At 36.9% G+C, this 24,443-nt stretch overlaps 1 protein-coding gene across 1 annotated transcript in view; it reads right to left on the bottom strand.

Annotated features, from left to right (window-relative positions):
* Positions 1-24,443, bottom strand: part of PCLO (piccolo presynaptic cytomatrix protein) — a 390,072-nt gene that overhangs the window by 188,660 nt on the left and 176,969 nt on the right. The window contains exons 4-6 of the mRNA XM_059817028.1: positions 19,546-20,766; positions 7,454-12,515; positions 5,065-7,079 (exon numbers count right to left, since the gene is read on the bottom strand). Coding sequence (XP_059673011.1) covers positions 5,065-7,079; positions 7,454-12,515; positions 19,546-20,766 — 8,298 coding nt within the window. The remainder of the gene's footprint in view (positions 1-5,064; positions 7,080-7,453; positions 12,516-19,545; positions 20,767-24,443) is intronic.

Here is a 24,443-nt window from a genome sequence, read left to right as displayed (position 1 = left end):
CACTGAATTAAGCCTTTTGCAGTTAAAAACATGTGACCACCTATTTCTCAGACCACAAAACACTTCTCAATATTTTACAATAAGAGCTATAACAAAGTACCAACCCCTTTTTAGCTGGAATTAGGCTACAGACAACAAGAAACCAAGGGAAACACCAATGTCCTGTGCTCCAACAATAGCAGAAATCTTTTACCTGAAATTCTGTCATGACACTAAGAAAGAACCTACTCCCTGCTTCTGAGGAAGGTAAACAGAAATACCCAACCCCAAACCAGGTAATTATCCTTACTTTTTATCTCTATTCTTTACCCAAGCAGAACATTCTTTGCTGTCATACAAGTCTCGTGATCAGCTTAGTCCTGAATAAACAAGCAAAACATCATGTATTTGACATATTGAAGGTTTTAATTCTACTGGGAGCAACTACCCTGCTTCCCCTCCTCAGTGCCCAGAGGTACAGCATGTCTGACACAGCAAAGGACAGCCTGAATCACTGAAGTCCTAACCTTCAGTTTTAAAGTTGAAAACTTTAGAATACCATAGAAGATAAAACACAGATTATTGTGCTTTGTTTTCATTACTTTTAAATGTCATTTAAGGAAATTTACATTCTTAAAATCAGTATAAAATCACTTTTGCTCTTACTACAGCGACAGATGAAGTCCTGCAATTCTTACCTAAATAAAGAAACAATATTTTGGGATTTTGCTTGAAATCATTATCTTTTTTGCTATTGTATACAGATTTGAATTATATTTGCTTTACAATTGCAGCAACTCACATCAGATGAAAGATTTGACAAAAGTCTCTGTTAACTCTCTCAATAAACAGATTGATAGAATTTGTTCTAAGTGTTGAAGCTTAAATGTACAATTTCTAGCCTGAAGCTGACAGACTGTTGACAGATGTGTCTTTGCATTAGTTTCACTAATACAAACACTTCTGCTGAGTCTTTATGCACTGCTTAGCTGTAGATGTTATATGGGTGTGACAGTTCATGTGAAAGATATTTTGCAATTTGTTTCAGTTTAGTTGAGCAGGCATTTTGCATCCACAGGCAAAAGGAAGACAACTTCCATCTTTGATTACACATATGCAATGTGTACAAGTGCCGAAGTTGACTGTGACTGGCATGTACCTTGATTCTGTGATGCACTGGTGTAAAGCTATTTCTTTACTAAACTAGACAGGTACTTACAATTTTTTGTTGCTGCTGAATAGAGATATTTCAGCCTCCACTTCCAAACTCTACTAACACTTCCTGGTGCCCTCATGGAACTCACTGCTATGGCTTTGCACTCTGTGGAATCCTACCATGCTGGACTGAGGGACAGTCTATCGAAGTCCGTATTGGGGAGCTCGTTGTCACTGGGAGCTCAAGTGCCGCAAAGCTCACAAAACAGGAAAATTCAGTATCTTTGCAAAGTATTAATTCCAGATGGGTAGCTTTCACAACTTTTTTTGGTGCTGACAACCACAGCTCACAAATAGCTCACAATTTTTCCCTGACACAGCTACACTTGATTACTAATATATATCACAGAAATGTACAGCACATAAGAACTACCAAAGGGAACATAATGGAAAGCAATACTTTTACTTTGGATTAATAGGAAGCCATGATCTATGTTCATTCAAGTGTTCATATAAAGGCAATGAATACGATAGACAGTAAAAGAAAATGTCATGTAAACATATAACTTGTTATGTGAAAATTAAATGTGCCACCACTGAAAGCAATATTATCTGGATATTTATTATTATGTGATTAGCTGCCAGGTTATTTTTCAGCCTTTCACTTGTATTAGATAAAACATTGTAATAACTTCCTATAAAAGGTGCATTAAAGAACAAAATTATATTTAAAGCAGCAGTTCTAAAACATAGAGACATAATTTAATCATCTTAGTCATAGTCTCCATAATCTTTTTTCTTGAAATGTTGTAATAAATATATTTTTCAATGGAAGAAGTACATAAATGATGAAAGTGCATTGCCTGAAGGACAGGTATCATTTCATTGTAATCCTTAGAAAGAGACCACTTTTATTCTTACCCTTTTAGTCCCACTGATTGCATAAGGATCAACTTTTTTGATAAACAGTGATAAAAAGAAGCCTACGAAACATATACATGAACACATGAAAACCCTTTTCACCTGCAATGTTTATGAATTAGACTTGTTCCCTGAAACAAGAACTATTAAAAAGTGATGGGATATTCATCCATGCAATATACACACTCCATTTCCCTAACGTAGTGAAAGATCAATCTTTCATTTCCGTTTTATTCTTTTATGTCCAGCCCTAGTAAATTGTCTTTTCCAGAATGAGCCAATTCACAAGGTTTTCTGCACTGAATTTCATTGGTTTGAATGACATTACTGATCCCTCTTACCTTTCCCTTTTTATAATGAGGCAATTAGGAGCTCTCCACTCAGGAGGCACAAAAGGGGCACACAGAGAATTAACAGACAAGGTCTTTAGCTGTTGTGGGCACTGTACAAACAAAGAATGAAAAAACGGTCCCAGTGCCAAAAATATTTTAAAGTTGAGGAAACATCTTTCACACTTAGCAGGATAATCCAAAAGTGATCCTGTAGTTAAACTCAACAATATGTTGCTATAACAACTCAGTTCTACTGTTGAAAAAATTTCAACAAGGTTTACACTTTGTCAGCAGTGACTCTGTGTGTATGCTAACTTGCAGGAAGAACTTTTGAGTGCGACAAAAGGTACGAAAGAAGAAATTACTGTCCACTCTTTCCTGTGCTTCCAAGATGTTACAGTCCTAAAACCAGGCTCTCAGCTGGTATAAACAAACATAGACATGCTTGAAAGAATACTATAAATCTCGAGGAAACTAGGATATCATTTAGATTTTATACTGCAGACTCCTTCTTCACAACATAACTGGACTGAGTAATTGAGAACTGAAACGGATATAGCAACTGCAAAAGCAATTTATGTCCATATTTCCTGATGCTGATGAGGTCATTCGATTACTTTCTGGAAGTGTCACTCTAAATATTTTCTTTTTTTGTTATATATGTCTTTTCCTTCTTCAAATTTCATGTACCTGATCCCAGCCTAAGCTAACTGAACCTCAGATACTATATTAACAAGATCCTATCAGAAAGAGAGGGTATAACAGACTTAACATAACATCAGAGCTGAAAGCAGCCGTGATGGTCATGGGAGGTTTACAGAGCAGCTTCCTCACCATATGCCACATGACATAGTTAGTGCAGCCCACTTTATATCCATGCAAGTTTTTTACTTATCTACTTGCACCCCATGTTCCATAAAAATGTCCACCTTGTTTATTTATCCTGTAAGTACTTTGAGACATGGGCTATTTGCTGCTTGATGGCTGCATGCTAATAAGAACAACATAAGTCATTACTGTTTGGGCTAAAGGCAAAATGGTAATAAACATGTGGGTAAAAAAAAAACTATTATGTACAAGCCCTTTGTTTCCATGTCTCATTAATAAATACTGTATGTGTTCAAACTCTACTGTAAAGGCCTTTAAATAATCAGTTGTTTATAGAATTTCTCACCCATCATACAAAGTATACAATTCATATCAAATATATATGTATCTATGAAATAAGGGAACTGAATAATTTATCCTCAGTAGCAGCTTCACTACACTGACAGTTATTTTACAATATTATACCTGCTCTCCAATATCTAGTAGAACACAAAACTTTCTAACTCATGAGCAACATTCTTCAAGATGCTGTTTCAAACCCTCTACATGAAACTTTAGTGCTCGTGCTACAGTTTGCCCCACTGTGCTAAACTTGCCTTATGGAATGATGTTGATATGGAGTGTCAATGTCGTGACTACAGTTTTCCCTTCAAACTTCCAAGTACTGTTTTCCAAGCATAACAGCAGAGGAAGCATTAAATATCCACACAAATATGTGAAGCTGCAGAAACTGCTTACAGTGGGAGCCTTAGAGGGTATAACCAGATAATTCTGCATGTGAAAGACACCACAAATTGTCAAACATAGAGAACAAAACCTCTTTATTCTATCCAGCCTGCACTAATCACTCATGTATTCACAGATAACTGAACATAAAAGATAAAAATTGCTTGAAAACGCAAATGGCAACTCTTCCAGAGCTCTGACAAATAAGATGCTGGCCCTGCAAATGACAGAAGAGAATGGATGACAAATAAGATGCTGGCCCTGCAAATGACAGAAGAGAACGGACTCAGACAAAAGGACAGCCAAGAACATGTTAAATTATAAAGGTTTTTTTTTAGCCAAGACTTCTTCCTCTTATTCATAAAAAACAGACTGATTCCCAAATCAGAAATCTTACTACTCAAGGAAAAAGCATACTGCAGAAATTATAAAAATTAAGCATGATGATGTCAGCCTTATTCAAAATTGCCTCCTCTGACCCCACAGGAAACAGCCCTCAAGACTTGAATAACTTCTTGATAATCCTCCTTATCCAAAGCAAACAAAAAATGGATTTGTGATATGAGACCTTTTGGTCTGGGAGAGATAAAAGATGTACACATGGGACACAAGATTACCCACAAAATCACAAATGGACAAGAAACCTCACGAGGGTCAAAAAGGACAGCTAACTAAGGTAATTATAGATCTGGTGTTAGCTGCCTCCCAGACGGCACATGCAGTAATTCCAAGGTAAATGCACTACAGACTGTGCCACAAGAGCTGGGTGTGGTATGATTAGAAAGAAAATGCTCTTCATTTTCTGAAGAATTGGTGATAACCACTATATTGGCAATTAATTGCCACGTAAAACATAAAATACCTTCCAAATTCTGAAGAAGAATTTGTTGTGCTTTTTTCTGAATCTCAGTAAGACTGTAATATGGATTCCTCTATTTCCAGGCAAAGAAATGAAGCAAATAACCATTGCTTTAAACAGCAGACATTCCTTGGGACTTTTCAGCAAGGCGTGCAAAAAGACTACATACACAGGTATTGCAAATGAGTGTCTCAGCCCTCATGCTGTACTAATAGCTGTAGAACTGCATATTAAAAAAAAAAAAAGCAAGCAAATACTTCTTACCATGAAACCCTCAGTGTACTGAAACTGAGCTCTGGAACTGTCTTCTGCTGTGGGACTCAGGGGCTTAGGATCAGACATAGAGCGTTGCATCATCTTTGCTGCCTTTGGGCTTGATGGAGGAACCTTGGCAATGTCAGCATGCAGCATCTTCTGAGGGCTGATGTCATCAGTGATGGGTTTTTCATAAGGTACAAATGCTGACTCTATAACTTTGCTTGGTGAAACAGGTGAAATGGGTGAATAGAGAACTTTGGGAGATTTGGGAGGGGAAGGGACTACCTGCAATGTGGAGTCTGGACGAAGGTGGGATGAGTATCCTATCTCTAATGGTGTTGGGCGTTTTTTATCTTTCTGAGGAGATGAAGCTGACAGATATTGGGGACTTTGAGTATCTGACTCTGTCTCTGTTTGACATCCCAAACTTTCTCCTTTATATGTCTTTTCTGGAGCTGAAATGTGCTTTATGATTTCAACCTTAGCATCCAATCGGGCCCTGATTGAAGGTGTTCTTATTGTTCCTACAGGTTCTGTTTGTACTGAAATCTCTGCCACTGTCTGAACTGCAATACTAGATACTTTGGAGAATTGTTTAGCTTTGTCTGCCTCAGTGGTACTCTCACTGTATTTCCCTATACGAGGCTTCCTTCTGGATCTGCTAGAAAGATCCCATTCATCCTGATCTTCATCATCTGTCTGAACACTCGTATCAACACTCTTCTTAGTTCTCCGTCTCCTGTTTGTGTAACCTCTGTCTGCTCCATCTTCATCATCAGTTTGCACTCCACTGTCCACTATCTTTTTAAAGCACCGGGGCTCTTCTTCCAGGGTCTCCTCAAGCTCCTCATATGGACCACGTAATTTTGGCATAGAACTTCTCTTTTTCAACTGCTTCTCCTCTCTAACATCAATATCCTTAAGAGACATTTCTGAAACAGAGCTTAGGATACCAGACCTAGGTATGTATTGGGTAATGCCATCAGACTGAACTGTATACCATGTTTGGCTTTGTGGAATTTCAATACCCAGCACTCCTGAAGCTGTAGTGGTTGCATCATCAGTAGGCCAAAACTGGCCATTTTCTGTGGTTGCATACTGTCCTTCCAAAAGTGTTTGATCTGTGGTAGTTTGTGGCGAGCCAGTTCCTGAAGGGTCATAACCATACTGATATATTTGACGAATTTTTTGTTCCTCTAACTGTTGGTGGAGCTGTTGTTGAAGTTGTTGGAATTGTTCAAGCTGCAACTGCTGCTGGGCTAATGTCTCTTGTCTCATCATAAACTGAGCTTGTCGTTCCTCCTCTTGCTGAAATAAGAGATGATGTTTCATGGATTGCAACTCCTCAAGCTTTTTTTGCACCATAAACTTTTCTTGTTCCCTAAATCTTTGAATTTCCTGACGTTCCCATTCCAGCTCTTCTGCAAAGCGCTGCTGCTTAATTTTCTCAAGCTCAAGAAGTTCACGCTCCAAATCAAGCTGTTGCTGTTTGCCTTCTTCAGGGGCAATGAGAAGAGCAACCTCATCTTCAATTACATCTGTATAAACTTCAGATGCTGTAGTTAAAGCAGGTATCAAGTTGGTTGGCTCAGTGGTAATAGTTTCTATAGTAAGAGGTGGTAGCCCTGTCTCCATATCAATGGCAGTAATTGCACTATCTTTTTCAGCTGCCACTGTTGTCAAGAAACTGTATGATCTTGGGAGCGGCTGATTCTGTTGCAAAGTTGATAAAGAGGGCACCGAGTCAATTGTTTGGAGAGTAGGTAAGTCTCTGACAGTTGTACTGAAAATAGAACCAGGTTGGGTAGTGATGGCAAATGTGGATGGGATTGGAGTCGCTACTGAAGAATAAACAACACCATTGGTTGATCTTAAAACACTTCCAACACCAAACTGGGAACCCAGAGATGATACCATTCTTGCTTGGGAATACTGTGGCGTACTGAGCCCGATGCCAGAAATCACCTGCCGAGTCTCTGGATAAGGACCAGTAGTCTTGCTTGAGTAATCCATAACCTCACCTGAAATTACAGGGCAAAGTTACAGTCCAGTCCCACAAAAGAATGCTGCTTTGCGGATTCTGAAAGTCATCCCATCTTGATGAATTACATGGGAAGGGGAAACTGCATGCAAATCTTCAGGTTAATGATCTACTTTAGATGTGAAGGAAATAGCATTTCTGAACATGCAGGCACATGCAGGCACCTCTGTGCAAAACACATATGTAAAATGAAGAAATGAAAAACACGTGTAATCCAGAATAATTTGTCACACTGTCCAAAAGAAAACAAAACAACAGAAGGAGGGGAAAAATAATAAATAAATCATCCTGAAATGAGGTGAGGAACATCAAAAATATATTTCAAAGAAAGATCTGCTGCTGTGTCATACTGACCTGTAGTAACTCTTCCAGAAGTAAGATCTACTGCTGCATCAGTTGCCCCAACTCGATAATCAAAGCTATTCTTGCTTTTGTATGCAAACAGTCCAGCTTCCGATAAATTTGTGTCAGACATAGATGGTTTCATACCTCCCATTCCTCGGTAGCCATATGACCCTGAACGATCATACTGATAATGATCATCTCTGTAACCAAAGCGATCTTCAGGAAGTGTAGTTGGCGGCTGCTGTGCTGTACAGCTCCTACCAAATGGCAATTTATAAACCATATCACAGCAGACAGCTCTTCTCCCTGCAGTCAGATCCACAGGCTTTTCATCATCTTCTATTACTGTTGTCATGATACCTGAAGTAGTTTCATCCATTGTTACCACTGTTCTGTGGGATTTTGTAGTGCTAAGGTCAACTGCTCCACTCTCCATTGGCTCCTGAGAAGTGGAGAGATCAGTCCAACCATTTGTAACACCAACAGGTGGTGCAGTAACGGGCTTTGTAGTAGCCCATGTCACTGCATGTGTTGAAGTACCTAGGGATAAATTTATTGGCACTTCATCTCTACCTGCAGAGAATGCCTGGCTGCCTGTTACTCTGTATGCAGGCTCAAAATGTTTTGATGTTGTTAGCTGAAGCGGCGTTGTCATCGCATGTCCCAGATCCACAAGGCTGTCTGTACTGGCAGTGTAGCTTACAGTGGTGGTGCAGGTCATTACAGTTACTGTCTCAGTGACTACAGACAGAGAAGGGTCGGCAACACATGCAGTGCTAAGATTTATTATAGCTGGCTGGACAGTACTTACTGGCCGCCTGCATGTATCACTTGCTGGCATTTGCCTTCTCATGTCCATGGAAACAGCAGACAGATCCATACAGCTGTCTCTCATTTCAATATCCATCTTAGTTAAAGTGCGAAGATCTATGACATCACCCAAAGGATGGAATCTTCCATTCTCTCTATACCTGGGTTGATCTACTACGTGCAGTGGCTCTGGAGGTATAGTAATAGCAACACTACCTAAACCAAAACTAGGCACTGGGCCCTTAACCACAGACACTGTGGTCTTGGTTACCTCTGTTGTTACTACTTCTGGTCTTGAACTAGGTATTTTTTCAAAAGTTGATTGTGTTGTGACAGGAATAGCTTGCAAAGCACCTGAAATATACATACTCTGATCTGCCATACTTTGAATTTCCATAGTTTTCATGGATGGAGTAAAAATTGGTTGCATAGGCTGGGGAATCTGTTCTTTAGAAGATGCTTCTAAAGGCCAGCTGGTAACAGCCTGACTAGTTATAGCTTCTGTGGGAGTTCCAGGCTCAGATGGCAATGTGATGACAACATAGGTTTCCTGTGAGGGTTTTGTCAACCTTGGTGAAGATTTGTTAGAGTGTGGAGACAAAGGGGAAGTGGGAGACGCGATTTTGTATTCAGCTGCAGAGACCAAATTCAGAGTCATACTTGAAGTCAATGACAAACCTATTGGTTTGGGCTGTGTTTCTGCTGGCTTATGAACAGCTATTGGGAGAGGAGGAACTGCTGGTTTAGGAGCAATTGGAGGTTTAGTTACTTCAGCAGGCCTGTGGCTGAAAACAAGCCCTGCTGGAATGGAGGATGGTTTGGGTGGTACAGGAGGTGGGGTTGGGGCGTATGTTTTTGTGATAGGTACCACATGATTCTTTAACAGAGCTGTGGACTCTAGTGTTGGAACACTTGTGATTGAAGGTACCACTGTGGGAGCTGTTGCTGCTGGAGTCTTAATCTGTGACTTCTTTTTGGGATAAATGGCTGGCTTGGGTAAAATAGGTGGAGGTAATGGTGGTGGAGGAGGTGGTGGAGGAGGAGGAGGTGGGGGTGGAGAAGGTTGTGCAGGAGAATCCAAAGAAGAGCTTCTAAAAAGCGAGAATACTTTGGATGTTACAGCAGGAGCTGAGGAAGGCACAGAGACCATGCTGGTCTTACTTACAACACCAGGAGCAGGTACAGAAGATGTTTCTGATGCAGGCTCTGTAACTGGTACTGATGCTATACATACAGGTGGTTGCTCAGATATAGCACTAGTCAAATTAATCCTTGTCATATCAGCACCCAATTCTTTGTGTGAATCTTCATGATGAATTTTGACAATGCCAGCCTCTATTGTACTTTCCATTTTTCTAGCTGCTTCCTTTTCTGCTTTGGAGGTATCAAAGGTAATGGTATCAGTTGCATATTGCTTGGGTTTTATAACTGTTGTTGCAACTACTGAAGGTGCAGTTTCAGGCAAACAAACTGCAGTTTGAGCCACACTTTCCATATCTGATGCTATAGATGTTTTTTTAGCGGCAATAGATTCATAAGGCATGCTCACTTCAGAGTACTCTTTTGTAGATGTTAAGGGAACTTGGGTTATTATCCTGACACTTTCAGAATCTGCTAGTTTACTTACAGCATCTGCTGTCTCTACATAACCTGTGGTTACACTGTCTATAGGTGATGAACTATCTGTGGTACAAACTGAAGATGTAGACGATGTTAAGGAAGCTGTATCAGAAGGTAAAACTGATGCAGCACCTTCTGATGTCTCAGAGTATGTCAACATTGATGTTTCATGAGAAATTATTTCTTGAACTTCTCTGGCATAATCTGTTAAGTATTCATCTTCAATTTCCTCTGCTGTAAAATGCTGTGTTATTTTAACATCTGGAATAGAAAGTGGTGTGCTACTGACAGGTGATACATCTGAGATTGCCGAAGTAGTGCTTGATGTTAAAGATGTACTATCCACTATTTCTCCAACACTAGATACCTTTGTATCAGATGTGGGAATGAAACCTGAAGTTGGTTGTGTGGGACTGGACCCAGGGGTTAGCTGCATTCTCTGTCTTTTCATAAGCTCTTCATAAGCAGCTTCTGCATCTAACAACTGCTTTTCCTCAGTGGTGGAAGTTACTGTGCTGTCTAATACAACTATTTCATGACTTTCTGGGATAATGTAAGAACTAGAAACAATATCTTCTTGAGGCACAATAGAATGTAAAGTCTCAACACTATAGTAGTCTTTCTGTAGGTCAGTAACTTTCTGTGGCTCTTCATAGATCTGTTCTGAAGCTCTTGTTTTTTTCTCTTTTCCTCTCTGTTGTATATATTCATTGGTATCTTCCTGGCTCATTACCAGATTAGTATCAATAGTTCCATTGTAAGTATCCTCTACTAAAGATTCATAAATATAATCCTCTATTAGCATTCCGCCATATAAAGATTCTTTTTCAAATACTTCATCTTTTTCATTTGCAATTTGAAATGACTTGGACTTATGGGTTTTATGCATCATCTCCTCATATACCTCTTCAGCACTTTTCAATGTCTTTTGACCACTTTCTTCTTTTGGGAATCCAACTGGTTGTTCATCTGTTGGTGAGTACAGAGAGACAGCAGTAGGCAATTTATAAACTTTTTGCACTTCTATTATTTTTTCTGGGCTGATTTCAAATCCTTCAGGATCTGACTCAATACTAGGTGAATATTCAGAACAGGAAGATCTGTGCAGCTCTTCCATTTCTGCTGCCTGTCGTAATTCTTCTGTTGGAGATGCATCTTCAATGGGAGAAAGATTACTTGGTGGAGTCTTTGGACGTTCCCTTCTTCTCTGAGCTCTCAGTTCATCCTTGTCCTTTTTAGATTTTTTGCTAGAACTTTTTCGTTGTTGCTGTTCTAATTCACGCTGTTTCTCTTGTTCCTTTAGCAGTTCTTCCTCTTCCCGTAGTTCTTCTTCTTCTGAAGAATCTTCAATAGTTGGAAGAAGAGGACCATGTGACCGATGCCTGGCTTTGCGTTGTTGTTTGCTCTCCCCTCCCAGTTTTTTGTGACTAGGACTGCTGTCACTATCTTCATCAAGTGATGACACTGACGTAGGAGATGTACCTGGTGTAAAACTAGAAGCATGTAAACTAGAAGACCCCTCTCCTCTAGATCTATCTTCTGGTGAATCTGTAAGACTCTCCATCTCTAGCTCAGGCTCTTCATCAAAATATAAAATACCTTTCTGTTGTTCAGATGCTTCAGAATATTTGTTTGTTATTGTACTATTTAATTCTATTGTTTTGAAACGCCGAAGGCCTCCTCCTCCAGTTACTGCAAGTTCTTCACTGTCTTGACTTTTAGTTTCCCTGTATTTCGGCTCTGGGCTTTCATCAAAAGTCTCGTCATCGTCATCGTGCCATGAATGTCTTCTTCCTGCATCCTCATCATAGCCTGCATTACTTTTCCGTGCCATTCTTCTATGTTTTCCAGCTGTTCCTTTGGCTTTGCTTTTCACTTCTTCTTTCTTCTGGCTTTCAGTTACACTGATCTCTTTGAGTTGATTTCTAATGAATTCATCATCTTCAGATCCTGAGGCATCTTCATCAGCGCTCATCTCTATAATCTGTTTTCTAATGAAGTCTTCCTCATCACCTGATCCCTGACTGTCATCTCGTTTGTACTCATCACTGCTTGAAGAACCAACACTAGCTCTTCTTTTTCTCCTTGGGACAGGTGAGTTTTCACTCTCACTGCTGTCTTCCACAGAATCATAGCATTGTCTTCTTGTTGATATGTCATCACCTTCATCTTCTTCCTTGTAGTCTGCCTGGGAGGAAGCACTTCCTTTGCCATCTTCTACAATGGTTCCTTCACCTTCTTGAATAGCTTCTAAGTCTTCCTCATCTGAACTGTAAGATTCTGGAGTGACTGGCAAAGGCTTTGTTTTATGTTGATCCTTTGTCTGTTCACCGTATGTTTCATAAAGCTCTTTGCTTTTCGCAGATTTTTCATCAGAAAGTGTACTTGCCTGAGCTTCCAAAATAGACAGTACAGTACTTTCCAATTTAGCTAGATCTGAAGGGCTTGGTGGACTTTCTTGTGAAACAGTGTCTTTTTTATTAGATTCTCTGAGTAAATCCTTTTCATCACTGGGGATATGACTTGGAATTTCACCAAGTGAACTTGATATCCCATCAGAAGAATACCCGGTGTCACTCAGACCTTGTGGACTTTTCTGTTGCTGAGAGCTTGATGTGTCTGATTTGTCATCCTCCTTTTCCTAAAAAAATAAATACATACGCGTGTGTATATATTTATATATAAATTCTTAATGTCTCCAGGCAATTAAACACATGTGATTTTTTTTCTAAAAGATAAGGTAATGTCTCAGATGAAAAACTATGATGCCAAGAAGAATTCTATAAAAACATAAAAGACTGAACACTAATTTTGTTTTTCAAAGCGATAAAAATAATACAAAAAGTTCCTCAAATTTTGGGTTTTTTGCATGGCTGTCCACACCAGCAACTGATTTTATTAGTTGTAAGATAAGCTTCTATTTTTCAATACAAAAAAATACTATATTTAATTGTTTTCAGAACACTTACTAATGATAATCTGTCATTTGTTCACATATGCATGGCACAAGGTGTTTGGGGGTTAATTTAAATTACTTAATTAATTACTTAAATTAAGATTTTAATTACCTGTGTTTCAAAACTGCCTACATAGTTCTAGATATAAAGTAATATAGCTTGCCAAACGTCACTCTGCAGTATTTCTGGGGTCTGCTCCTTTCTTTGCCAATTTAATCTTTTATAATTGCCTAGCAATACGTCAGTCTTCTCAAATTTTGGACCTGTGGTTTCTTTTTGCTGATTTAAGTGTTACACACTGTAAGATGCAACAGAATACATGGAGTATTGAAGCATGATTTAATGCAGTTTGGAATGTCCCCATATCTGCAGTTCAGCACTGTACAAACATTTTCTGAGTACCTCATAAAAAAGGAGTTTCTCAGTAAATTTGTAATGCAGAGGTAAGCTGCTGGCAGGGAAGTGTAATTGCAGGGAGGAAAGCACAACGGTCAGCTAATGATCAAAGGAAATAATGAAACAAACAAGGCAGGCATACCTGACTGAGCATCATAACCAATGTTTTCCTTCTCATCCCTAATTAAACACCCTTAATCATTCTCCTAGCTTCCACATCCTTCTACACCATTCTGAATGACAAGCACCTCTATCTCCTTCTTCAGAAACTAAAATACCAAGAATATCCTACAGCAAGTATTTCCACACCAGAGTTTCCCTCCTGCCTCTCTCAACTGTGAAATGCTCTGTACTTAGTGAAAGTACCTCACCATTCGGCCAACAAAACAGCTCACTCTCCAAATGACAGGTCATCTTAGCTGTCACCTTAGCTGACAATCTTACAAGGTGTCCCCACCTCCACTAGCAATTTGAGAACAAGCATCCCAAAGTCTCCTGATTTTAATAATATGATGTGATCTTCATATTTGTTTTGGCCCTCAATAATACAAGTGGGTAGTATTTATCAACTTGGCTAATCTAAGTCAGTGATTTCTGAAGTACAGGAAGCCATTTATTTAAAGCTTTAATTAATCAAATTCCTTGGCAATATGCTGAGTTAAAAAAAATACCATGGAATAAATATATTAAGAAAATGATGACAATGGTCAATTATAATTTAAAGGTACGTTTACACTCATGTTAAGTTGCTATCAATTACAAGTATTTTCAAATGTTTATTCACACTAAATTGTTATTTAATACCAAAATATCATAAACCAAATATTTGTTATTGTCAGTTATTTTATTTTTTAAAACCAGTCAGGTTTTTTCACTATTTAATTTAGTTTTAAAGTACCTGTTCTTGTGTATAGACATCACTGTGCACATAATCTGATATTAAAACACTAATATTAATATTAGTATTACACTAATCTACTAATTAATATTTTATTAAGTGATCTCCATTTCACAGGAGTGATTTATTATATGCTTTGCAAAATCAGATACTAACTTGAATATAGACTACATCTGTTCTTACCAATATTGTACCCAATGTGATAAACCCAAATATCTGATATCAGAGCAAAATCCATTGCAATTAAAAATCAAATATGAAAACAAATATTTCTAAGGACAACTCTAATGATAAGGCTGTGATTAATCTATAAATATGGAGAAACCTATAGTGCTCCAAACAACTTGGGAAGTCATCACCACTTAAACATTTCAGCATTTCTTATTCTGAAAAATGTACGCTTGGATATTCTCCAGCCCTAATGACAGAATTATATATACTCTTCATAAAAAGTCAGCAATGAAGCATAGTTAAAAATTTTAGGGTCTTTACATTATATTTATATTTTTGTTTCCTTTATTAAAGAAGAAAGTGTTTAAGGGGAATTTGTTGGGCTATGTTTTAAAAAAATACACATTTCATTAAAACCAAAGGATTTTTCCATCTAGAAATACCATGCGCCTCACTAAAATGTCACCTAAGACATTTGATTGCTATTTTTTATTTTATTTCCAATATGTTCATATTTATAAAGACATATCCAACCAAAAACACTGTGATCAATTTAGATGAGCTACTAGAAAATCCAAACATTGTTCAAGCTTAGAAGGTCTCCTAGAAGTTGATGGACTTACTGCATCCATCTAGTGAAAGTGAATCTGTTTGTTAGATCTTAGTTCTCCACAGGGAGATGAAGTGATACAGTGACTTGTAAAGCAGAGACAGAAGGCGTCAACTAAATAGTTAAGCTCATAAATAGGTAGACAACAACATGGAACAACTTTAGCCATTCTCCTTGTAATTTGTGATGGTGCCGCTATAAGTCCAATGTGTAGTACCTACTCAATGACTAAACCAGAGGAGATGGCAATGAATATTGCTATTGCCCGCCCTGTTGTTGAACCTCACTGTATGCCATAACAGCACTACCATGAATAATAGGAAACTGAATATGGGAAAGACTGCTATTTGTACAGTAAGGAGAAGGAAAACATCTACAATAAGGAGGGACTTCTTTTATCACTAGAAATAAATGTGATAAGAAAATCCAACTTCCTTTTTAAGGCTACCACAATATGAGTATATATTCTATAATTTTCGAATATATAATTGTCTGCCCCGTGATATGTCATGCAAAAACTATCCTGCACATCATGTTTCGAGATCATATGCATGTAACTTACAATAAATAACATTTGTTCTTTGTACTTTTTTCCTCTATTTTCTGCAGCCTGAGAACTAGGATATTGTAATTAGCTACATCTATTCTTACATGACTGGTAATTTATTTTCTACAGGTTTGGGCATCACATAGGCAAAGACAGCAACATTGTCAAACTTGTAAACATACCACAAACATAAGATCTTTAGATGAATAACAAAATATTGCAGAAACAATGCTGCTAAGGATCACATATATATTCAACAACTCTTGGAGAATGAAAAATGTATTTTAATCAATACGAAAAAAAACACTACTTTTTTTCTTGTAAAGTAGGAAGTACTTTGGTACATGTTGCATTACTGGGCCTTTCTGAGTAGCTGAAAGGCATATTTTCTGAAAGTTTGCCTACTGTGAGTTTTTAATACTGTACAAATTTAGATCTAATACAGACATTGATGGGACGAACTTCTTGAAACATGAGGAACAAGGAGACTTAAAAGCTACAGGCTGGATAAGACTTTAAAAACAGCAAATGCAACCTTTTTAACTAATGGTAAAAATATTCTAATGTAGGATGTATTTGTACTATTTTAGTGGCATTTCTACAGTGTCAATGTCAATACATAATACAGCTCTTTTGCATGAGAAGTTTTTGCTTTAGAAGTATTATTTATTCTTACACTTCCTCACTTTTAATAGTCTTATTTGAAAATATAAAACTTAGTGCTTTAAAAAGTCCCATTGGTTATCAAATTCAGTCAGAACTCTATTAAAAGAGAACTGTGATTAAAAAAAAAAAAGTCTTGTCCATTTTTTAAATTTATAGCTAGCAAGATTACATTCTGTTGCACAGAACGGAAATTTTATTTTGCAAAGGAACTCATTCATGATTTTTAAAAGGCCATTCTGCTTATAAAAGAAATAAAGATATCTACATTATCTAAAAAAAAGTTTCAGAGAGTGAAAAGATGACTTTGTTTGAATAAACTGTTTAATCTGTATTTGAAGTTTATATTATCAAAATGAAAATTTTATTTGTGTCCAGCAAAACTGCTTACAGATAATCCTTTTCCTCCTCATTCTGGCTCCCTGGTCGGTGCTTTGTCATTAATGGCATGTGTTAAAATAATGTTGTCAATTTACAATACATTAATTTCTACTTGGTTACTCAACCTAAGTACACAATCATTCCTCGGTAAACATAAGAAAGTAGTAATAAGGGCACTTATATAATATAGCTGATGTGTTGTAAATATATGTCCAATTTACACCATGGTAATCTGTTCATGTAGACATCCTGAAGTACTTATAAGTTAATTTGTGAGTTCCAAGAAAGATGACTGTTTTATAACGACAAACTATGTCATAACCGTCCAAGATTTCTAAGCATCCTTGTTAGAACAGCTAACTGTAATTGCACATGTGAATAGTCAATATTACAAGATTGTTTCTCAAGAAAAGGACCTGTAAATCATGAACAAAGTCAGTTTATTCTTTAAACTCTTGTTGAAGAAATTATAGTTTAAAATATTACTGGAAAAAGAATGCTTTGAAGAAAAAGATTGCTTTATAATACCAAATCATACTTTGAGACCCAAATATTTAAAAATGTTTCGATATTTAAGTCACTTTTGTTTCAAAGGATGCCAGATCTGTCAGACTGATATCTGTGATTTTCCAAGGATCATTCTACTGATTGTACTGGATCAGATCTTTAGCCTCTCCATGTCTTTAGGGACTTGTTGGGGTGTTGCTGTCTTTTTTTTTTTTTTGTGAAAAATGGGATAGTATTCTTTACTTATCTCATGGGAATATTACAAAAGTTAGTAAATGCCATTTGCACAGATTTCTATATAAAATGGCATCAGCAGTTTGTCAAGTGCAGAAAGTATTAGGTTTTCCCTTGCATCCCTATTTAAAAATACACCTACCTGAAATCTTCATATGATTCTGTCCTGAAATACATGTAAAATATATTCTTCAGTGTCTAGATATTGTGCTTTACACACTGAAATGGAATCAATGTGTGATATCTAAATTGTTATGTCCTCTTTGACTTCTGTCACATGCTCTCTTGGGAAGAATTGTATCTAGCAATGTTTCATGGACAGCACGCAGAACATTAAAATACTTCAAAAAAGAAAAATAAAAACAATATCAGAGTTGTTTTTACGAAGTACAAGCTAGGTGAGGCACCAGCTTTATTTTTAAGTCTGAACAATTTGAGCTGCTTCTTATTTTTATTTTTATTTTTTAGGATTTTTCCAAGGAGCAAAAAAGGGGGAAAAAAGGAAAAAAAAGTATTTTTGTGCAAAAATAGCTATTACTTTTTCATTCATTCAATTCTGGTTTGTATTTGTGTTCTAATTTTGTGTTCTAATTTGTGTTCTAATTTGTGTGTTTGTGTTATAATTTTAAAAATACTTACAAGTAGATATGGATTTTTTCTTTTTATTCTGCTTTAGAAACTTTAGCTAAATGTGCTTCAAATTCTGACAACAAGAGCAAAAGAAAGATAATCCCTATTTATGGTTTTAACTCAAGAAGTCCTGATTTTAGTTAGAAAGCAGTGGGAGGAAGTAAAATATAAGTGAAATAAGAGTGAAATATATGTGTGCACCACAGTAGAAATCACTAATTAATCTACAATTAAAATTTGTTGCTGTCAGAGATGGAAATCCAATATCCATATCTTAGATTTGTTCAGAGCATAATACTCTTTCACCTCCTTATAGAACATAAAAATGACCAGACAGGACTGAGACTAACATGTGATGAAGATTTTCCCTTAAAAATATTTTTCAACAGAAAAAAACCCCAGATTTTTAACAACGGTAACAAAGTTCTGTGTTTACTTCTTCAGTTTTCTGATATGAATTTAAAAAAAAAAAACCCAGAAGTGGCATTTTGTTAACAAAATTAAGCTTATTCTTGCAAAATCCTGCAATAGTGTCTTACGTTCGATACAAGATAATCAAATTGATATAGGATTTTCTTAGATCTCCTTCTTGTTTCTTCCAGAAGGGAGGATTTCTGGATATGTTACTCTCAGCATAATTCAGAGATTCTCTCAGTACAATGAGGGGACACCATACCTCTTAATACCATGAAGAGGAGGAAACACAACACGTGATAGGAGATATACAGGAAACTTGGTTTATAAAAAAAGTAGTATTTTCCACAGCACAATTTCTGAATCAGAGTATTTTTCTGTCCAAATACCTTGGTTATCTCAAGGCAAAAAAATAAAACAAAAAAACCCCTTGACCTTTTTGACTGGAATTATTTTAAAACGTAATTTTGGCAAAGGTTAACCACTTTTCCTAAACCTACTCCTACTTTCATAACATAATAATCAGCACCTAACTTGTGGTGCTAACATAAAAAAACGTAATTTTTCATTTCTCAACAAATTGTGTTTATTACTCACTTCAGTTGATAAAGTGACTTGTTGGTGACTTCACATCCAGAAAATGCGTTTATTTAAGAAATGCAGACCTCTGCTACATGGTATCATAAACTCATCCATTCATTTGACTTGAGAGCCCACCAAGAACCCTACCTAAAAGTACTTGTCCATATGAGATAAGCAAATGAAATAGTAAAAAGATGTAAAGATTGCATACTTTAACATACCATGTTCAGGCATCACAAAGTATTCCTCAAATGTTTATTATATTTTGGTATGGCGAAACACTGTACACCTTACCATCACAGATTATTCCCTTCTGGGACTGAGAACTATGAAAACACTCCCATTTCAACAATTAAACTCCAAAGTCTGGAGAGTCTACAGAAGTGGGTAAATAAATCAGAAATATTGGAAAAATGATTAAACGGGAACTTTGCCTTAGTTCCGAATGCTTAACTGCTTGAGACTGGAAAGCATGCAAGAAGCATTGAAAAGTTGCATGTAAAGCATAGGACTAACTGGTGAAATTTTCACTCAACAGCAGTCATTGATTTTATCTTTTAGAATCATCCCGTACAGAGAATAACAATAAAGAGCAGGAAGACATAAAGGAAAGGGTCTATCAGGATCAGATTCTAAATTGTAGCAAGGGAGAAGGGGCGTGGGAGGGAGAAAGGCACTTACTATTTTTCCTCTCACTGCTTCCACATGGTCAGTTCCTGGCAAAGGTGCTGTTTGAACAGGAATTTCTTCTTCCTGAGCTTTTTCAGCTTTCAAAACCATTTGTGAAATCCCACTTGTCAAATCCTCTTTCTTAACATCCTCTTGCTTCTTAGCTTGCAGTCCCTTATAAGGTGCTTCAACTTCGGCTTTCTGTTCAGCAACATGGTCTTTAGTCTCAGCTGTAATTTGTTCTTTTTTGTCCTTTGGATGTGGTGTGCTTTTTTCTGTGAGCATAGGTTTTTTATCTTCTTCCAATGTGCTTACGGGTTTCTTTTGGTCTGAACTTATTGTTGCAGGAATTTTATCTACTGAAAGTGTCTTTGATAGTTTCCCTTGCTGAAGTCTTGATTCTTCTTTTTGAGCTTCCTGTTGGATTTTCTCCACTGATGAAGTTTTCATGATTTTCTCATGCTGAAGTTTTGGATCTTCTTTCTGAATTTCATGTTGGATTTTATCAACTGAAACTGCCTTTGACAATTTCACCTGGAGTTGTGCATCTTCCTTCTGAGCTGAAGGTTGGATTTTGTCAGCTGATAGTGCCTTTGCCATTTTCATCTGTTGGAGTTTTGGGTCTTCTTTCTGAATTCCATGTAAAATTTTGTCAGCTGAGGGTATCTTTGCCAATTTTGCCTCTTGAAGTTTTATGTCTTCCTTCTGAACTCCATGCAAAATTTTATCAGCTGAGGGTGTTTTTGCCAGTTTTGCTTCTTGAAATTTTGCATCCTCCTTCTGAACTCCATGCAAAATTTTATCAGATGAGGCTGTCTTTGTCAGTTTTGTTTGCTGGAGTCTTGGGTCTTCCTTCTGAGAAACACGTAGGATTTTATCAGCTGAAGGTGTCTTGACAAGTTTTCCCTGCTTAAGTTTTGCATCTTCTTTTTGAATTCCTTGTTGGATTTTATCAGCTGACAATGTTTTTTCCAGTCTCCCCTGCTGAAGTTTTGGAACTTCCTTCTGAACACCTGGTTCTTCTTTCGGTTTTGCTGCTGCTGGAGTAGGCGGTGTGGAAATCTTCTGAGGGGAATGTGAGACAGCAGGCATAGGCTGTTTTTGAGGAGTAGCAGGTGGTTTGGATACTGGTTGTGAAGGGCCTGTTTTCGGAAGTGGTACCTTGCCCATATCCCCAAGTTGTCCTGACATTGCCCTTTGGGTCTGGCAGTTTAAGCACAGCCATTCCTGTACCTGTGATACAACAAATATATGAAGTTACATATTTGAAAACTTAACAGTAAAATCATATGGCATTTTCAACTGATACAGTGGAATACTTTCAATCTGAATGCTCTGCATACTGAAAAGTTATTTTCTTTGTTTGCTGCTCTTGCAGGAAGATCCGTAACACTTTTGTAACAGCATGAAAGGTTCCAGAAAGCCAACCTGAACAAATGTAAAAATATACTGTGAACTAACAGCAAATACATTGCTCCGAAGTATTGATGACCTATATGTACAAAGTTTGCTTATATATTTCTAACATCTGTTGTTTTCTAAAGCCTCTATAATCTATCAATAGTTCCCTTTAATTTTTTAAAAGGGGACCAACTGGGACTCATTGCTCTTTGTGTTTCTCTTCAGAAGTTACCTTCCCCTCTCGAATTTGTGTGTATGTATCAGTGTATAAATTTAATATGGCTGTAAACCAAAAGGAAGATTACCTGTCTGCTCTCTTTACTGATAAATCTGTGCTGCACACTGGCTCCTTTTACTCTTCTTCCCAGAAAATGAGAAAAAAAGGACAAATGCCTATATCTGTGAAAAAGATCTTGTTGTCAGTTGCCTAGCTACTACATAAGAGGAGTAATCAGACTGTTTCCAGTGGGACTTGGGCTATAGTTTCTTTAGAATAGCAAAAGGATATTTTAAACACAGAAGAGTACTGAAAGGAAAGAAAAAGCCCAGAATCTTCTGGATACTAGAATAGAAAACGAAGCTCTACTTCACTAATGCAAAACGAGCTTCACTGGAGGGTAAGAGGTCTATGCTGTACATTAAAACCTTTGTATGCTTGTTTTTAACTCCTTTGACTGTAACGATGGAAGGTCTCAGCAATTCAGTTATTGAATTTCTCTGATTTAGAGAACTTAGTGACCTACTGAATATGAAGCACATGAAAAACAGAGTAAAATTGTTTTATTACTAATTATATAGGTAATACTGCTGATAATATTAGGATAGTATGGATGACTGATCAGTTATATACCATTGAGTACTTCAGAATATCCAATGGTGTATAATCAGTTGCCCAGAAGATATGGCATTTAGTCAGAAGAAGGGGTATCTGGCAGAAGTGAGCAACCCCAGAAACATTAATGCATTTTATATTAGCATGTAATACAGTAACAAATGAGGTAACACCAAAAGCAGAGGCTGGAACTCCATCTCTGCCCCTGCCAGCAAAGAATGACCAAATGACAGGGGTGTAAGCACCAAACTCCCTGCTCTCCTTCTGACTCCATGCAACTTGCCTTTTTCAGTGTAAAGGAGTGCCTAACTTCAACAAATGCACTGGCAGGTTTTCCTACCAAGAGTACTCTACACTTGATGATGCCAGCATATTGTCATTGATTCGGCATTTCTCACAGAATGATAAGGGTTGGTCATGATAGGACCACAGATGGCTTTTCAAGATAGTTAACCAGAAGTAAGGCATCTCTCTATCCATCTCTAACAATGGAGCTTATGTGCTCAGCTCTCACATCCCAACCAGGATACTTCTGAGCACATTGGTGCTTAATAAAGTTTCTGTGCATGGTATGCACATCTAGGATACTACGATTTTTGGTGGTGTTAGAAATTAAGATATTTTGAGATTAGCTGGTTTCAAACACTTTCTGGAATTATCTAAAATCTACCAAAGCCCCAATTTGTGAAGTCTATCTACATACTTCAGATCCAAATCCCACTGTTAAATGGCTTTACAATTCTCTTGGATTTTAATTGTTTTTAAAATAATTGAATCACTACTATGATGCTGCCCCTTTGAAAAAAATAGCTGATTAAGCTAATAAGTGAAATATAAATTACAAGAATTGCAGCTGAAATGACAATTGCATGTGAAACAAAATTTAGTAAGAAAAGCTCATGTGAGCTACTTTTGTTGAAATGCAACTAAGGAGAGGCTATTTAATGTATAAAATAATTTTCTTTGTCCAACAAATTTTATTTCAGGCACAAGAAATGCAAGAATGCATGCATTATCATTCAGGTCATCTAACAACTGCCTTGTGTATGTATTATTCTACTTTTATAGAAAGTGACCAAACTAGTGAGTCCTAGTAATTGACAGAAATACGTATTTATTGAAAGTATTGGGCAATACTGTCCCAATAAATGCATCTGTCTCCAAATGCAATGAAGACCCTAATAATTACTATACCCTTTGCAATTCCAAACTGAATGCGGCTCTGTATCAGACTATTAAATATAATTTAGGTTTAGTTTTTTTGTGGAAAAAAAACCATTAAAACATAAACTTCCAGGGAAGATTATCCTTATCCATAGGACTTAGAGTGCTCCAACTATACATCATTTGTCTGGTATCTTAATTTTGTATTAAGAAATACAAAAAAAGTAACTTATTTTTTGAAGAATGTGTAAAATGTAACTTAGTTTTCTTGCAAAATATTTCTGTTAGAGGGGTTTATCTGGAATTTTTACTATAGTTTCCTCCCTTTTTATGGGCAGCAAGATTTTTTTCCTAGAAAACAATATTGGAAGCCATAAGTATGTTGTGAACTGTCTTTTATAAACTTAAACAAATTTGGCCCACAGCAAATTATGATATTAGTATTATCAGGAGTCTGTAAGTGGCTAAATATACTAGACAACATTTAGCATAAATAGACTACAGAAAAAAGATCCAATTTCATAGTATCCTGGATTCATTTCTCATAAAGATTGTGAAGACCACTACACAAAGTTGACTAGATAATTATAATAGATCAATTTTTTTATTAAATTTATTAGAGGGTCCAAAAGCTTTTAAACCCACTAAAAAGGGGGCAGGTTTTGCCTTCTCTAATCAGCCTGACAAATATACTCATTTCACAATGTAAGCAGAAAGAATACCATTATTACTTGTGCTAATATAGCTTCTGTCATGGGAATAAGACAATACTTAAATGTTACTAAGCTTCGCAGAAGCTAGCCTTAACCATCTTTAATTTCATAAGAACATAATTAAGTGGCTTCTACCATTAAATAAACCATGGTTCAAGAGTTTGCTGAATTTCACATGCAGTCTGTATGGATATTCTTAAAGAACATGTTACTTTATACATTAAATGCACATGTTCTTCTCACAGCACCATATGTCTGTGACATAATCTCCACTTATTTCCTTATAATATATCCATATCGAGTTTCTAGGGTCTCTGTGCTTGTTTCCTTTCTATACATCTATATTTGGCTCTTATTACTTCTCCTAGCTCTGCTGGTTATGTAGATCCCATTTAGTACCTCTTCAGCTGCAGCCTACTCACTGCTCATACACTTGCTCCTTCTCAGATTCAACTCACTTCCTTTCCCTCATTTAAATTCTTCACAGACTCAATTCTTAGAACTGCCTATAATAACTTTAGCAACTTTAGTAATAGTATTAAGTATTTAAAACCCAAAACAGTTACCCAGCCACTGTTTCCTCTCAGCTTTGCTCACTGTCCCTATTCAGTCTCTTTTCCCTGCAGTAAAGTTCTTCAACTCAAGGACTGTGCTTTGTGCTGAGCACATAGTAGAACAAGTCTCTTAAAAAGGAAAATAATGACAACATGAGCAAAGGAGGGTGGTGATAAGCAAATTGGCAAACTGCACTAAATCTTGTCAAGAGATGGAAGTCCCAGTCTTGCCTCCCTGCCATACTG

Source organism: Gavia stellata, chromosome 4 (assembly GCF_030936135.1).
Source record: "Gavia stellata isolate bGavSte3 chromosome 4, bGavSte3.hap2, whole genome shotgun sequence".
Lineage (NCBI taxonomy): Eukaryota > Metazoa > Chordata > Aves > Gaviiformes > Gaviidae > Gavia > Gavia stellata.
Note: the sequence above shows the minus strand (reverse complement) of the source record. Positions and strands in the feature narration are given on the sequence as shown.